This window comes from Copidosoma floridanum, unplaced genomic scaffold (genome assembly GCF_036245765.1).
Source record: "Copidosoma floridanum isolate Cflo_tuat_1 unplaced genomic scaffold, Cflo_Japanese_pri ptg000009l, whole genome shotgun sequence".
Lineage (NCBI taxonomy): Eukaryota > Metazoa > Arthropoda > Insecta > Hymenoptera > Encyrtidae > Copidosoma > Copidosoma floridanum.
In genome coordinates this window covers 6,838,281-6,854,614 of record NW_028321886.1, presented here as the reverse complement: position 1 = coordinate 6,854,614, position 16,334 = coordinate 6,838,281, and the positions used below count along the sequence as shown (strand labels likewise).

The 16,334-nt window shown below is 35.1% G+C and overlaps 4 protein-coding genes across 6 annotated transcripts in view; 1 reads left to right on the top strand and 3 right to left on the bottom strand.

Moving 5' to 3' along the window:
* Positions 1-6,513, bottom strand: part of rdx (BTB/POZ and MATH domain-containing protein rdx) — a 96,718-nt gene extending 90,205 nt beyond the window's left edge. The window contains exons 1-2 of one of the 2 annotated variants that reach the window (XM_014348352.2): positions 5,623-6,513; positions 4,863-4,943 (exon numbers count right to left, since the gene is read on the bottom strand). The gene's annotated coding sequence lies outside the window, so the exon portion shown is untranslated. The remainder of the gene's footprint in view (positions 1-4,862; positions 4,944-5,622) is intronic. The other variant, XM_089589793.1, reaches the window with a different exon arrangement.
* Positions 6,514-7,020: 507 nt separating this feature from the next.
* On the bottom strand, positions 7,021-9,287 carry Orc2 (origin recognition complex subunit 2). The gene is made up of 8 exons (XM_014348276.2): positions 9,090-9,287; positions 8,813-8,971; positions 8,450-8,739; positions 8,171-8,379; positions 7,962-8,094; positions 7,645-7,885; positions 7,331-7,561; positions 7,021-7,264 (listed from the first exon to the last, which is right to left on the bottom strand). The coding sequence occupies exons 1-8, from the start codon at positions 9,136-9,138 to the stop codon at positions 7,062-7,064; spliced, it is 1,515 nt and encodes a 504-aa protein (XP_014203762.2). The 5' UTR covers positions 9,139-9,287; the 3' UTR covers positions 7,021-7,061.
* Positions 9,288-9,461: 174 nt separating this feature from the next.
* Ercc1 (DNA excision repair protein Ercc1) lies at positions 9,462-11,183 on the bottom strand. Its single transcript, XM_014348275.2, has 5 exons — positions 10,567-11,183; positions 10,366-10,499; positions 10,081-10,275; positions 9,829-10,014; positions 9,462-9,750 (listed from the first exon to the last, which is right to left on the bottom strand). The coding sequence occupies exons 1-5, from the start codon at positions 10,643-10,645 to the stop codon at positions 9,553-9,555; spliced, it is 792 nt and encodes a 263-aa protein (XP_014203761.2). The 5' UTR covers positions 10,646-11,183; the 3' UTR covers positions 9,462-9,552.
* LOC106636027 (STAM-binding protein-like A) lies at positions 10,861-13,532 on the top strand. 2 transcript variants are annotated; one of them, XM_023390643.2, is made up of 8 exons: positions 10,861-11,250; positions 11,378-11,476; positions 11,565-11,786; positions 11,863-12,051; positions 12,112-12,412; positions 12,492-12,604; positions 12,685-12,791; positions 12,851-13,532. In XM_023390643.2, the coding sequence occupies exons 1-8, from the start codon at positions 11,117-11,119 to the stop codon at positions 12,943-12,945; spliced, it is 1,260 nt and encodes a 419-aa protein (XP_023246411.2). In that variant the 5' UTR covers positions 10,861-11,116; the 3' UTR covers positions 12,946-13,532. The 2 variants fall into 2 exon arrangements, with proteins under 2 accessions (XP_023246411.2, XP_089445766.1); XM_089589640.1 differs by having other exon boundaries at positions 10,863-11,250; positions 12,685-12,787; positions 12,880-13,532.
* The last annotated feature ends 2,802 nt before the right edge of the window (positions 13,533-16,334 follow it).

Below are 16,334 nucleotides of genomic sequence, written 5' to 3'. Positions count from 1 at the left end.
TACCCGCTCGGGCATATTATGTATTTGTGTATGTATATAGGATGCGGCCAAAGTGCGAACGAGATCGGCAGGGAGAGGCCCTGGCGGATTGGTAATGACCCGAATCGATGAATGGGAATTAGTTGCACGCAGCCGGTGAACATGGCAAGAGCACTTGTGTAGGAAAAAGAAGAGGAGAAAAAAAAAATCGACATTGCCGCGGCGGTAGCGGTATATATATACGAGCAGCACCAGTCAAGGACACCGAGCAGAGCTACTGTACTCTATACCTTATAATAAGTATATATAGGTGTACAATAACTTTGCTGACGCGAGAAAAAGAGAGAGAACAGCACTCATGGTCTGTTCTCCCTTGACTTGATTGCCAAAGTAACACGGTCGTATTGTCCTACATGCCGGATGCACCGAACGTATGCTCACACGTAAGGATAAAAAAAAAAGTTGCGCTGTTTTCATACGATGGAAGGGAGGGGGGAGGGGGACGAACGAAAACAATTTTTTTTTTTGCTTCTGCGTTTCGTGTTTCATAAACATGATATGTACGTACGTATATACATACATAAGGCAGAACGAGATTGAAGCGACCCCGATTACGCCGCGTACTTAATTTCCTGCGCCGGCTTCTTCTTCCGTTGGCTCTTTTTTTTTTCTTCTTCTTTTCTCCGAAATTTTCGATGTACCTACACATACATGTGGCGTACGCAATGTGTCAGAGGCATCGCGCTAATTACACGTGTTTTTTTTTGTTTCCTTATGATTTTTCAAGCAACATTAACTATCTCGGATTCACGAACCGTGGAGGTTTGGGGGTTTGTTTTTAACTTTCATTGGGTATAGGCACACCTACTATACTCTTTGGGGGATTATCGACAGAAAATTTCAGCCCGGATTTATCACTCGCAAACTCGAGCATTGATTGTGTGTATAATAGGTAAGTATTGCTTCAGCAGCATGATGTTACAGCGACAGCAGTATATAGTTGCGTTCATCGCAATAATTAATATAGAGCCTGTGCAGATGGGCTTACGTAGTTATTGTGCCGTCTGATAAACCTTCGCTCGATCGGGTCACAATTATATACGTACGGAAAGTCGTATGTATATACAACTACAGAAATGATACGATCGGGGACTGCTATCGCGAGATTGGTTAATCAACACGGTGCGTGGGCGTATTTTATTAATCTGATAGATAAACTTCAACATTTTTTCCAAAGTGCGTGTGTGTTTTACATGTTGCTACTCGGATATGAATAACCGGAATCCGCAAAAATTTGCAATTCCCACGCACGAGTACTCCATATTAGTTTCGCAGGTGTGGGTAAACACTTTTTATTTTACGTAACGAGATCATTGACAAGATCGGACATTATTCAAAGCGGGGGGGACTGCCCCAAGCCATCCGATTGATTGATCGGCCCCCGGTGACGAGGAGGTCGCATTACGTTTAATTAAACGAGGGGCCGTGGAAAGAGTAAAGAAGAAGAAGAAGACACGGGCCATCCTTGATCATAAGTATTACCCTGCACACGAGTAGCATCGAGTGTCAGATGTAAAAAGAGCAGGAGAGAAAAGGCGTGCGTGTCGATGAAAAAATTGTCGACTGGGCTGTTGTACATATATATATAGCTTTGAGCTTCGGATTTGCTCGGTACGTCGACACGAGGAGAAGAGAAAACGCGAAAGAGCTCGGCATCCTTTGAACCGATATAAGTTACTTGTACATTCGACGGGCAAATTTCGCCAAAGGGCGAACGCGGTGTACTGCCGCGACTGCTTTCACTTTGCTCTCTCGCGTGCCCAGAGGGGGGAATTAGATTTTGCGCCGGAGCAGTTTACGGACGAGTGTTTGTATATGTTATATTATGTTTGAAACGTGGAGCGGGTATGTATATAGGTACATGCAACAGCTGAAAATGAAGTGCCGAAAGAGAAAAGGGAAAATCTTTGGCGCTACCGAGAGAGAGAGAGAGAGGAGGGAAAGGTGGGCGCGGGCGCGAGTAAGTATCTCATACCAATATATATATATAATATATACCTGTACCCGAAGAGAGTTTGTTACGCAGTGAAAATGACTCTCTCGGATAGGACTTTCTCTCGCGGGAGAAACGTTGCCGATTTCGTGCCCTTGCGGCATATAAATATTGCGGGTAAGTTTTTTTATGTGCGTATACAAGTACAACCAAAGCAGCACAAGTAGGCCGTGCAAGAAGTAAAGTATAGGTATACGTACAGTGTGATTCTCCCGACGCTGATTCGGGCGGAAAAAAACTTTTTAGCTCAAGCGTTTTTGCGAAAAAGGACGTTATTTCCCAAAAGTTCCTTTGTTCGCACACATTGAAATGATCCAAAGCTTAATTATTTTAGGTAAGCGATAGGCTTAATGTATAACAAGAGTGATTGATTATTAGAGAAAAAAAAAAAAAAAAAAAAAACATTTTTTGTTTACTTATGTCATTTGATTAAAGCAATTGAATTACAGGGTGATAAATCGTTGGGGATTTTTGTAGCGAGCGCCATCTGACAGATTCAATTTCAACCATAAGCTCGACGATGAATTTCAGCCGCGGGGTAACATAGAAACGCCAATTTATCGACGTCATCGTTTAGTCCTTCATTCATGTGATTCATTCATGGTGTGCATATTTGATATTTAAATGACCTTTAAAATAAAAAAATGTTTTTAAATTTCTGTCACGTTCGTACGGTAAAAAAAAAGTTATTGGAACTTTTTTGTGTCACCTCACACAATAGTAATGTTTTATGACGTACACAACGAGCACGTATGGCTTAGAAGTAATTTAAAGCCCGATAAGCGAAGAAGGTCGCGATATATAGCGGTGCAGAGCCAACCATTGTACGTATTAGGTCGCGATCGAAAAATTTCCAACTTGACCATTTGAGATTTTACGACGTGCTGGTGTGGGGCGCGCGGAATCGTACGCTTCGGCGAAATAAATATTTTTAGCGCTCGACTTACCAGCTCGACAGAATCGTGTATATCGATGGATCGCTCGACTTACTTCTTGTTTACTTTATATATGTGGTATGGGTTCGATCGAATTTATGGGACATAAAATACATACGTGCAGGTCTTAACAAAATATAGATTTTAACAATATACTTTTTCATTGTTTTTTCGGTCTGGAACATTTATTCAACTTCTTGGAGAATATCGTACCTATGGTAATGAAAAGTTGTGTTTTTCCAGAGACTTACGTTAAATGTTTAAAAAAAAGAGCAGATTTTCAGTTTTCAGAGCTCAGTAGTGGTATGCAAGGATCGTTAATTTTTTTTACGTCTCCATACTTTCAACAGACCTTTAATCGCGCGGTCGTAAATTCGCCAACGTAAAACGATGATTGGTGGAATCTAGATCACGATAAGAGTACGGGAATCGTTTGACCGATGAAAAATATTTCAACCGTCAATGTTTTTTTTTCTTTCTTTTCTTTTTCCTTACGACTTTTAATCAACGAACCAGAATTCCAAATACACGTTTCGTAATCAAACGAGCGAACGTTTTAATTTCTGTGTGATGTACTCAAAATAAATGTTACCAAGTATACAGTTTTATACATTACATTACAATTAAAAAATTTGCCAACTAATCTATAATTAATTAGAAAAAACATTTGTATTCTGTGGCTGGTTTACTAATTAATCGACGTGTCGAGATAATCGGGTGTGGCAATACAAATTCTAATCAATAAAAAAAAAATACGCAGTACAACATTTGTACTAAATACCAGAAAAAGGCGAATAAAAGCGGTCTCAGGTATCCGCTGGTAAATAGGCCTGAGCGAGCGTGGTAAGCAAGTTATCGTATCGCGCCTCTGAAATGCCAACCAGTGTCTCGTTTCACGGAACGCAATGTATCTACAATACGATTTCAGTTGTAGGTGTGATATGGTAACGCAAGTGACAAAAGAATCACTTGTTTTGAAACGAAATAAATTGAGTGGAAAATCAAATTTTTTACCAAGAATTCATGGTATAAAATACTTATGCAAATTCAATTTCTTTGACTATTGAAATTGTTTTGATTTATGACAGAGAGAAAGAATTAAAAGTATATCTTTTCATTAAAGAGTAGAGTTTCAAAATAACCCAGTTTTTTTTATTTATTTACGTGATGTATTTAATCGAGACAAAGTAATATTATAATAAGATGGATCATAAACTCCAATCGAGAGCAAATGGCTGACGATGGATTATCGTGTGGATTCTAATGTCATTATTATAATCGGAATATCGGGATAATGTAGACATTTTTAGAGCTACTGTTCGTAAGAAATAGCACATTAAAAAAAAAAATAAAAAAAAAATAAAAAAAAACATATACTGATTTATTCGAGGTGGGAGCTCAGAGACATAAAAATAATATTTACATATTTTAGTGTAGAACTATAAAGTTTTAGCAAGAAAGTCTCAGATTGTACGAGTATTGTTATGACAAAAAGAGGATCTGAGATTTTTTTACTTCCAGCAGTGGGTTGAACGCGATTTTTGATTTTTCATGTACCCAAGGCCGAGAAAAAAAATTCATCAAGTAAGTATATCAGCTTCAACATACATGAAAAAAATATTATTTGAATTATTTTAAAGGCAATAACAAAGAAAACGTCCAATTGTCGAGGGAATGTCGTAATCTTTGTGGAAATACTTGACTTTGAAAACTGTCATGCACAGCTGACGATCTCGTCGGTGCCGCTCGAGCGCCCCTGTGGCACGTTATGCTTTTTTTTTTACCCTCGTCTCGGTTTTTTCAGTTAGTTTTAATTGCCATGCTCAATTGACGAATCATCTTACTAAACGAGCGTTCAAGAAAAAAAAAGAAACAAAAAAAAAAATTGTACTCACCAGTGCAGGAAGTGTCAGTGCATGCTCTACGAATCCATTGCCGGACTATTCTCCCATACGTATCTCCTCAGCGATATGCCACTGTAAAAAATAAGGAACAAAAAAAAAATGTTAAAAATAACAACAAACATTCATAACCAAACAACGCGCGACGCTTCGTAATGAAATTTTCACCTTAATTTAACAGAGTCGAGCAAGTACTTATTATTAAAAAAAAAAAAAAAAAAACAAATAAAATTTTTTAAAAACATGGAACTCGGTTCGTCGAGTAATATAAGCATACGCGACAGAGCACGTAATTTCTAATTAATTAAAACCTGATATCTAGTATTATGTGTGTGGCTGATCTTGGATAAGTATATACAGGAGGGCACCTATACATCTCGCATCGCAAGCAAGATAGCGTGAAAATAAAAAAAAAAAAAAAAAAAAAAACAGCGCAGCTGAATGACCGCTAATTTGTTCGAGCCAACCATCGGGGACATTTTAACCCACGTTCTCTCATTTCCCTGATGGCACACACACAACTGCATAGACGTACTATATATATATATATATATATATATATATATATATCGACTCACAAACTTTTTGCATTTATTTATAAATGCACATCTAAAAAACTGATAAATAACACGCTATAGTCGAACGAACTTTGCCAAAAAACAAGTCATGACGGATGATCAACCGATAAAAGAAATAAAAAAACAAAACAGTGAAGGCTACCAGGATTCGTCGTAATTAACATTTAACAACTTACCGAATAGCTTAGGTATTGCAGAAACAGCACCGAAGGTGTGTTTGTGAAGGAAGGTAAAAAAAAAAGTTCTTTCAGCCCTGGCCGGATTCGCGAGTCGCAGTCAAGGAGAAACTACGCCTGCGAGGAGGCGAAACTCATCAACTTCTTCGGAAAGTTTGGATGAGGTTAGGCTCGACGTTATCCGCAACACAGAGAGGCTTCACAAGTGGACGATAAACTGATAAATCTTTCGAGTCCTCTCCTCATCTGTATACTCTTCCACTCTGTCTTTCTCACTCCTTCACTTCTTAACCTTATTTATTTGTTAACTTTTTCGGATATTTTTGAGACTCAACCCTTGCTATAAGGCAGGTACGATGAGTTCAAGGTCGCGATGTAAAACAAAATACACACACAGACACACTTGTCACTGTACAGGTATACTTAAATAGATGAGTTAATAACGTTTGCGCTGATGATCACCAAACTGTTGTCGACGACGACAACGGCGATTATACCTCTTCGAACAGGACGAAGGCGGAAGGGGACAATTCAATAGCTGTGTGTGCACTACATTCACTACATTAACCGGCACGTTTTTAAACACATCATCAGCCGTCGGTACTATATCTGCATCTATAACTTATATACATGTACATATACATGATGGTCACTCCTTTAACAATAAGGCTATATATAGCCGTGGCCACTGTATATAGCGCCCTTACTGTCCAAGTGTCCAGATGCGGTTGTCGTTTGGGACGCACTATTTCGCAAAAATTGTAATTATAATTGATAATTTGCACGTGTTTTGCAACAACAGCGCGCACTGTACGCTGCATTCGAAATTTCGCTGTTTGCACTTTCACTTCGAATACAAGCAATATAATTATATGTCATTGAAGAATCATTGCAGAATATATACTGACTATACTTTTATGCAAAATTTTCATGTGCACATTATTGTGTTGGTGTGTGTATTATGTTGCTCTGTCGATTCAGTTTGCAGTGTGCCAAAATGCCGCGAGTCGCAAATTTACAAATTTATTTTTTGATCTACGTCAGCATCACCCAATAACAAAATTTATCTTCATTGTACGACAAAAAAAATTAATACGTTGTTGTTATTGATACTGTTGTCCAATTCTTATTTTCAATTTATAAATATAAACGGTGACGTCAAATCCGGGCATATGAAAAAACTTCTCAGTCATGTTGCCAGCTGCTGGTAAATTAGGTGATAGGAGTAGAAAATATTTGGATTCTTCCTTTTTTTTATCCAAAATGAATTATTTAAATGTATGCCCTCTAGAGTTTAGGAAATAATTGTCAATCGATTATTATCATTATTTTTATGTTAATAAAAACAAAGTAATTGCTGCTTGCAACTATAATTGTACAATAAAAAAATATGTTGTTTTTAATGGCTTTTAGTTTTAATATATATCAACACGCGTTTATTATATCAAACTGTATTGTTCCTGCAATTGTTTCAATATGGCATTATCTAACGGAATAATCAAACACTCAGCTCCATCGAGATTTCTTTTAAATTTTACAAGCTTGTGATCAACGAATTCAGTTAACTGAGCACGCAATACTTGATCTGATGATGCAGAAAAATTTTCTCTACTTGCTGTGAGCAGATCCTTAAAAGTCATTCCTGTAACAATTAAATTCAAATAAATATTTCATATGTAATTCAGCCAACAATGAAAATAATACTAACCTGAGTAATTGAGGCCACTATTTTCCAACTGGTACCTGATAACGGTCATAAATATTTTTTTGGCATTTGTTGTTAATGAAGCAAATATATTTTTCATTGACAACAGAGCAAGCCCACTGTTTTTCTGAGTGAGTAATGAGCTTTCATAGGATGTTTCGGCTTCGTATGGTAAGTATGTTCTAGCTTCAACCCAGTAAAAATTAAACTTGGCTCTCATCACGTTATCCCATACTGCATTGAAATCCAAAAAATTTACGTAAATAGTTGGCATGGAATTTCGTAACATTTAAGTAACTAATAAATTAATTATTTACTTAAAGGAGCGTTGATATGATCAATTGAGGCCAATACATGAACATTAGGTATGTTCGCCAAACGACACAACATTTCTTGAGTTTTGTGTGTACGCAATATTTCTCCATCAATATTGTGTATCAATAAATATATGCGTTCATTAGGATAACTATTCATAGTTCTTTTTATGATATCGTAACATTCGTTTTGACTAGGAGCTGTGTTTAATCCTAATAATTCTACTATAATATCATCCAATATCTGGAATGACAAAGTTCAATTGGTTTTTATTTTATTAAAGTAAATAACACATTTCTTCGTCAAACAAAGTAATTACCTCTTTTATAGTCAAATTCGGAAAAAAGCCATTGATTATTAACGTTGGTTCATCAGGAATTATCTCTTTGAAAAAATCATTGATCAGTGATCTTTTAGATCCAAACCCGTACAATAATATGTTAAAACCCTCTCTAAAATATTCGAATTTCTTATAGTTAAAAAATGTTTCATTTCTACAAAGAATTAAAACTATTGTTTACATCTTACTCCATGATTTGAATCCATTCAATGTAACCCATTTTCAATGAATCATAATTAGCTTTAATTATATTTTTATAAACTTCTGGAACATGATTACTGACTTTTAGTAAATCTTGTAACTGTTTTTCGTCTTGTTTTTTCAATTTACTCAAGGTATTGTTTGATGTGACAGATTTTTCTGATTGAATGGCAAAGTAATTTTCTGAATCCATAAGCTGCAAAAAGTAATGGTGATAGACAAAAATAAAAAATACAACTTACACTCTACCAAGCTTCAAATCCTACATATTCAGTAGCTTTTCCCGTTCTTCTTGTAATTCGAATTGGTGCAATTTGTTCCTTCACATTTTCTATTACTTGCTCATTTTCCTTGTTGACAGGATTTTTTTTCTCTTTTTCTGAGACAGTCAACTTTTTTTTTACTTTAGAAGCTTTAACTTTTGAAACTTTTTTTCCTTTGTTCTCATGTTCACTAAGCTTCTTGGCAGCTTCAATCATTGAATTTTTGTTAATACCTCTATAGTCGGGTATTGGACAAATTTTTTTACCCTCAACTTCACCTTCCACGAATAATGCTAAAATTTGTAAATATTCAAATAATTATTCATCTTCTATGTACAGCAGGTTATTTATGTGATTGCTTCTAACCAGTAGGTTGTTTTTCAACATCTTGGAAGTCGTCGTTTTTATCGAATTGTAACTCAAAGTCCTCTTCGTCACATACAGATAATTTTTCAAAATCGTCTGCATCCATACAGTTATAATTGACTGCAGCCTTCTTCCTTGCACTTCTCCTAACTAAAACGTCTTCATTTGATGTATAAAAAAAAGAAAACAGATTAATGTTATTATTAATAATGAAAACAAATGTACTAAAGTACAGGTTATAAACGTTGAAAGTGGATGTTAAAGTAAAATTCTTTACCTTCAGTCTTTTTTTTGGACACTGTTTTTTTTCCTCTTTTATTTGGCATATTGAATTAGAAAAGATAAATTAAAATTAATGGAAATGAAATGATAAAAAGTTGACTATTCAATATTTGTGCTGTTCAAGACTTTAATGAGAGTTTGGACTTTGGATGAAAATATTTCCCGCGCTGATGTGTGTGCACTTTCATGCAGACGACAGGCGTCACAAGTCACAACAAAAATATATACTTTGACGCCGCGTCAAGCGTCAATGCGTCAAGCACTTCATTTTGAGTTTTGACTACTTTGAAAAAGAGAAAAAAACCTACTTTTACTGATTAATGATACCAAGTGCCAAGAGTGTTAGGATTGCCGTACAAGGTTTTTTTTTACTAAGAGGATTGGTTTTATTTATATTTAATCAATTCGATAAGTATTTTAAATGTATAACATGCAAACGTACAAAAAATGTTAGTTTCTTAATTATTTTTTTCTCTTAGAAATGGTTCATGCAACGTTTTGTATAGCCTTTGTGCTTTATGGTGACCAACTCCATGACACAAAGCTAATGATCCTACTGGGGCATTAATTATTCCTTCGAGTGTTTTAAATGTTGTCAAAAAATTCGTTGCATCAGTTTTATTTACAGATCGAACAGATGTTAAGGCATTGCTCAGCTAAAATAAAAAATGTCATGTTAGATAATATGAAAAATAAATGTATAACTCTCATTGTACAGCTAAGTATGGTCATACTTTTTGTAGAGGTGCAGAGTCACTTTTCTCCATAATCATGTCAGGTGGTTTTGTTTCATAAACTTTGTACATTTCAATAATTTTTCCTGCTTCCTCTGGACTCCATGCCAGCATCAATGTCAAATTAGCCAGAAGACAAATTCTTGTTAGGTTTTTCAACGAATGATGTGGCTCTGGAACATCAACCTTGTGACAGAAACGGAGATCATTAATCACAAGTACTATGATATATTTGATTTTATTAAAAAATACCTGCGCCAAAAGTACACGAAGAGTGTAAGATGAGCCAAGAATTTTCAATCTTTCGTGTATGTAATCAGGGTTCAATTGATGATAACGAAGAGACAAAAATAAAATACAGGAACTTTTGCTTGGAACGTAATCCGGTACTATGTCCACATACTCATATGGTACACTAGTGATGTATTTAATCACTTTATTGCCTCTCTAAAGCACACAAAAAATAGGTGATGTAGGTACTTATTAGTTTTAACATTGGTCCAGAATAAGTATTTACAATTTACTCAAGAGACCTACTTGTTTTGGATTGATAAGTAACGGACTTCCCTTAGACGAGCTTTTGGCCTTTGACAGTTCGATAGATTCTTTTTTCAACTCGGCTATTTCATTTTTATTATAAAATTCGGATTGTTTCAAATTACTTAAAACAGCTGAAAATAATATAAATAATTTGAAAGAACAATTGCAACGATAGTGTTACTTTTGGTTATTTCTTACCTCCAAGGGAACCAGTTTCCTCTAATTTCCTCTTTTTTTCCTCCGGTTCACCATTAGCAGCTACATTTTCAAAGCTCATTTTTGTATTTATACTTAAACTCAAACTGCTTATTCTAAAACTGTTTTAGCGCACTTAATACAAATATCGTTGTATTTTCGTTACTTCGCGCATTTTGTATATTTTTTTTTTCACCTTGTGCAATGCGGCAATCTAAGTTTGCGTTACAGCTGATTGTGAAGTATAGACATATAGCGAACAAAATGTACACACAGACACGACACATGTACAATACATTTTATTCACATCACGAAATCACAGTGATGTGTGAAAATGCATTCGCAGATCGTGTATTTCTTGAATCGTCGCGGTCGGAAATCGATTTCAGATTTTCGCATATATGTGTTTTTTAAGTAATAACAACAACGCCCGATCACTCCGATCACTGTCTTTATTCATTGTTCGTTAAGTAGGACGCAGTTTCGCCGTAACGCCGATCGATCAGTTCCAATAGGACCCCCATCCTAACCTACGGTCTCCTATAGAAAATATATGGAAAAAGACAGGGAAAAAATGGAAAGCAGACGGCAGAACGACGTGAGATTGATGTCTCCGGAAAAGCGACTGGAGACATGCTTCGATAGCGCGAGAAAATTTCATTTCGAGCTCAACAATTCCATCACGAGGTTTGTGTTTGATCATGGAGGTTGATCAGTACTTGATTGTCTATTTGACACATTAATGTGTACTTTTTTTATATTTTTTTAAATTTAATCTTACAATGAATCTTGTTTCCCTTTAAAAATCACTTAGATACATACGATCAGGAAAAGAATTGATCAGACAAGCTGATGTCTACTTGAAAGAAGGAGATTTGGAGAAAGCATTTATTCTGTACATAAGATATATAACGTAAATATTCCCATGTTATATTTTAATTCCTTTTTTTCCTTCTGTCATTAATTGCAATTTAATTGTGTGAGTATTCAATTAATTTTAGAATTTTTGTGGAAAAGATAGAAAATCATCCAGAGTACAATACAATTCCACCAAATGATAGGGAGCAAATTAGGAACACGCTGAGAGACCTCTTTCCAAAGACTGAATTACTCAAGGAGAAAGTAAAGAAACAATTTCAAATAGAGCATATTCAGTGTAAGAAAGAAATTGAAGAATTGGATAGGATAGAAGCTGAAAGGTTGAAACAGAAAGAAAGACAAAGGTTCTTATTGCCTTTAGCTCAACTAATTTATTCAAAGAGCAACATTTTATTTTTTTTACTCGATCTATTATTTTAGGGTGAAAGAAGAGGAGGACAGAAAACTGCAACCATATTTCCCAGAATTAAAAACGCCTCAAATCGGAATAATGTCTGGTGCTGTAACTACATCAGAAGACAATTACAAATCAAAGAGGCTATTATTACCTGCAAATGCTTGTATAACACCTTACTACGAAGAACAACAAGCTCAATCGTCTAGAGATAGGTGAGTCAATGATTTTAATGCTTGAAAGTGTTTAAAAATACGATTCAGTAATTTTTACAGAAAAGTACCAACGGTTGATCGATCGACCAAACCATCATCGTTACCTTGTGATCGGTTAAGGGAAATTGTTATACCAAGTAAAATAATGGAAAATTTTTTGACATTGGCTTACAGTAACACTTTACATAACATTGAAACCTGTGGGATATTGGCAGGAAAATTAGAACATAATAAATTATTTGTGACTCATTTATTAATACCCAAGCAATCGGGATCTCCCGACTCTTGTATTACAACCAATGAAGAAGATATATTTGATTATCAAGATCAACACAATTTGATTACTCTTGGCTGGATTCATGTAATTATTTTTTATTGTTATTAAAACTACAGTATTTTAGAGGTTTCTTTTTTATGCTGTTTTACGTTTTACATTTCAGACACATCCGACACAAACAGCTTTTCTATCCAGTGTCGATCTTCATACTCACTGCTCATATCAACTCATGATGGCTGAAGCCATTGCAATTGTTTGTGCGCCTAAATATGACAAGTAAGTAAAATTTTTTTAACAATTTTCAATTCGGAATACTAATTTTGTTTGTTTTTTTTTTTTTTTTTTTTTTTTATTAGGACTGGTTTTTTCCATTTGACTCCAGATTATGGTTTAAATTACATTGCTAATTGTAGAGAGACTGGTTTCCATCCTCACTCAGCCGATCCTTTGCTGTACACGGTAAGTTGAATGGTTTTGTTTTTTAAATGGATAACCTTATTTTTTTTTAAAACATATAATTAGTTTTTCAAATTCGATTAATTTTTTTACAGACAGCTAAACATTATAGATTAGATTTTAATGCCCCTATCCAAGCGATTGACTTGCGAAGAAAATGATGATGTTTATCAATCACTGAAGTTTAAAAAAATTCATTAGTATAACATTCTTATTCGAATTTAACCATAATTTTATGGAAAATAATCGAAAAATATATCAAAATCACTCAAGTAAGTAAAACTGCGTTCCAAAAAGTATACTGTAAATTACAATGATCAAAGCAGCATATTATATATATATCGAAAGGTAATTGTTTATAAAAGTGTTGAAATTTTACAATTTTCGTATTTTGAATAAGTTTTTCTTACAGTATGTTTTAATGATGAATCATGTAATTAATTGGAAAATTTTATTTGTATTTGATTTATTTTTTGCGCACAATGTATCATGACTACATGAAAAAAAAACTTTAAATATGTATTTAAAAACTATTTGCCTTTAACGGTTGTTTGTAAATATACATTTTCTGGATTTAATTGAGAAAATGATTAAAAAAAAAAAAAAAGAGATCTTTGAAGTATTCTAAAGCTTATAAAGCCTATTTCACCTATGATATGTACGTTACAAAAAATTAATTTTATTTCTCGGTCTTTATGCATTATTATAATATATTTTTATAAGTTGTATTTTTGAGACATTTCTGTATTAATCAAGAAATTTTTTGTACATTCTTTTTTTGAACTTTGTCGTGCCTTCGGAGCAAATGATCGTGTTCTTTTGTGCACGTAGCGTGACAGCTAGTGTATAAAAAAAAATTTAAGAATGCATCGACCAAGCGGGGTCACTGGGGTGTAAACCTGCTGTATACGATAACTAATGTTTGTATATATACGTACGTATGGTTCATTTCACGAAAATGAAATGTTTTGATTGGCAAAATGAAATGTTCAACTTGATTTTTTTTTTTTTTTTTTTTTTTATAAAATTTATACAATTTTACCGCACGTAATGTGGGGCACAAAGAAGCTGACGATTACTTTTGGCTTTTGGGCCGGTTTATCATTGAAGCACCCAAGAGTTGACCACTCCAATAGCAATAAACAACAACGCAAATAACATTTTACATGAGATGAAACAATCAAATAGTATGTTTCCGTGAAATGATCCATACATGCACACATAATGGAAAGCCAAGTTGGATTATTTAGGCTTCCAAGCTAGTCAAACGATTGCGATTGAATCATTGTACTTGATGTTAGAAAATTAAAAACAAAAATGCATTCCTACGCATAGCAAACCGTTTGGTTTCATTTTATTTTTTCTCGTGTACAATTAACCAATCATTGCAAGCTCGATACGAAAATACGTCAACTGAGTGTAGAAGCATACTAATTAACTTTTAAACAAGTAGGTGCGTGTGATAAATTTGTATGGCGTGCTTGAACTTGTTTTCATCATATAAAGGTGTTTTATTAGAGATTGGCTGTACTTGTAAATTACGAATGAATTGTAAATATTAAAATCACCGATTATTTTACCTTCGAGAGTGTTCTGTAATTAGCACAAATAGTATTTACGAAAGCAATTGCTGACGAATCTGAGAAAATTGCTTATATTTTTTCACCGGCAGGAGCTACAAGATTCAAAGTATACGTTTATATAAAATAGAGAAAAACCTCGTAGATTGAAGCGGCATTAACATGGCTTTGCTGAGAGATCATTATACTTTTGTAATTTTCTGATAACATTATAATATTTTTGTTGATTTTAATACATATTATATGTACATGCAGTTTTAATTGACTATCAACCAGTGTCAGCATTGTTTTTTCGTTGGTTCACCTAAACCCTGTGTGTTCCTTTTCCTGTACTGCAAAAAAAAAAAAAAAAAAAAAAAAAAAAAAAAAAAAAAAAAAAATGTTACGACACAAAAGCGGGGAAAATGTGGAAAATGGATAAAAACAAATTAAAGACGTAGCTAAGTAAATGTACGCCTTGTGCAAACATGATATATTTTCAGAGCGCCACGTGTGAACCACCTCGTGCTATCGCCCGGTTTCAGTTTCCGCCGGATACTACCGCTGGCGCAGTTTTTGTGCCCAACTCTACTCTTATTTGTCGCTCAGTTTATTTTATGTAGGTATTACTCGCATCTCTTCGTGCACGAATCGACGATATCCTACAATTTCGAGTTTCACGCGTGAGTTTCAAAAATTACTATTTTTAAAAACAACTATGAGTTCACTAGGCTATGGATTATTGAACTTTGCGGGGGTGAAGACACACGTGATCGTCAGTGAATATAACAATACAAAGAATTCCAGGAAATCCCCCACGCCTCCGGTGCCTCGAAATCGGAAAAGTGTTAAGCTGAAAATGCACCTCGATAACAATTTAATAGTTCGAAGAATTTAATCAGCAGTATGTTAACCAAGAAGAGAAACGACCGAGCCCATTAACCCATGAAAGTTTTACTATTTATTGTACGTGCTTGTATGATTTTTTTTTTTTTTTTTTTTTTTTTTTTTTTTTGTAAAAACAAGCAAAAAACAGCAAGCAAGAATCTACAAGAAGCCTCGAGTTATTAAACTTCGTTTCACAAATCATCGGCGTACGTTTGTCACGCAATACACATGTAGACGTAGATTTTTGTCATTTACGTATGTGTAACACCCAGCCTACACGGCCATGTACCATGAACGAGGTGAGCGTCAATCATATGCCTTTATTGTAGTTCTCTGCAAAGAGGATACGCAAAAATTACACAAAAGTGCGGAAAAAGACATAAATGGGGTGTATAAGAAAAACGTCCCGTCACGCGTCAATCGCACGCTTGGGACTTGCAATAATCATACGTTACCGGACTGCGACAGACGCGTTTCCGCGTATACCTAATACATTCTTACCGAATGTCTTTTTGACCCTCGGGGATGAAAAGTCACGTACGCGTAACACGACAGCGCGTCATTTACACGACAATGAATTGAGATCGGTATGGAAATCGGTAGTTGAAATATTCAAGTTATCGGTGCCCATCAGTGCGAGTACCTCGGAAAATTATTAGTTTTCCCCACCGGACACTTGATGAAATCGATCGCACGCAAAGTATACATCTCTCGGCAACGTCGGTGAATGTATTCAACGCATCGATCGAAAGTCGCGCCTTTAATGGTAAATTAAATAAACTGCCGATCGAGACTCTCGTCACCCTAGACCGACGCTTTCTTCAATGCACAAGGTAAACGACGAGCATACGTATACATCAATAAATGCATTATTTATTAACGCAAAACGCCATAGTGTATCTATACATACATGTATATGTACCGCGTATAGAGGCAGTACACAAACTCACGTGAGCGAGTACGTATGTTTGGCCGTGCAGTAAAAAAACACTAAAGACCGACGTCTCGGGCGTGTGTACACACGCGTGTCCCTGTTTGCCTTTTGTCAGAGTAGGCACATGGGAGCGAGAAAACGTTGCGCCAACTCATTCTCTTATCTAAAA

What these genes read in the sequence shown, in the direction of transcription:
- Orc2 (XM_014348276.2), bottom strand. Translation starts at nt 9,138, where the DNA reads ATGCCAAATAAAAGAGGAAAAAAAACAGTGTCCAAAAAAAAGACTGAA. An exon ending in TGTTGAAAAACAACCTACTG is followed by an intron (nt 8,740 to 8,812) that starts GTTAGAAGCAAT and finishes TACAAATTTTAG; the next exon opens with CATTATTCGTGGAAGGTGAA. An exon ending in CGAATTTGACTATAAAAGAG is followed by an intron (nt 7,886 to 7,961) that starts GTAATTACTTTG and finishes TTGTCATTCCAG; the next exon opens with ATATTGGATGATATTATAGT.
- Ercc1 (XM_014348275.2), bottom strand. Translation starts at nt 10,645, where the DNA reads ATGAGCTTTGAAAATGTAGCTGCTAATGGTGAACCGGAGGAAAAAAAG. An exon ending in GGAAACTGGTTCCCTTGGAG is followed by an intron (nt 10,500 to 10,566) that starts GTAAGAAATAAC and finishes TATTATTTTCAG; the next exon opens with CTGTTTTAAGTAATTTGAAA. An exon ending in TACTTATCAATCCAAAACAA is followed by an intron (nt 10,276 to 10,365) that starts GTAGGTCTCTTG and finishes TGTGTGCTTTAG; the next exon opens with AGAGGCAATAAAGTGATTAA.
- LOC106636027 (XM_023390643.2), top strand. Translation starts at nt 11,117, where the DNA reads ATGGAAAAAGACAGGGAAAAAATGGAAAGCAGACGGCAGAACGACGTG. An exon ending in AAACAGAAAGAAAGACAAAG is followed by an intron (nt 11,787 to 11,862) that starts GTTCTTATTGCC and finishes CTATTATTTTAG; the next exon opens with GGTGAAAGAAGAGGAGGACA. An exon ending in TTACTCTTGGCTGGATTCAT is followed by an intron (nt 12,413 to 12,491) that starts GTAATTATTTTT and finishes TTTACATTTCAG; the next exon opens with ACACATCCGACACAAACAGC.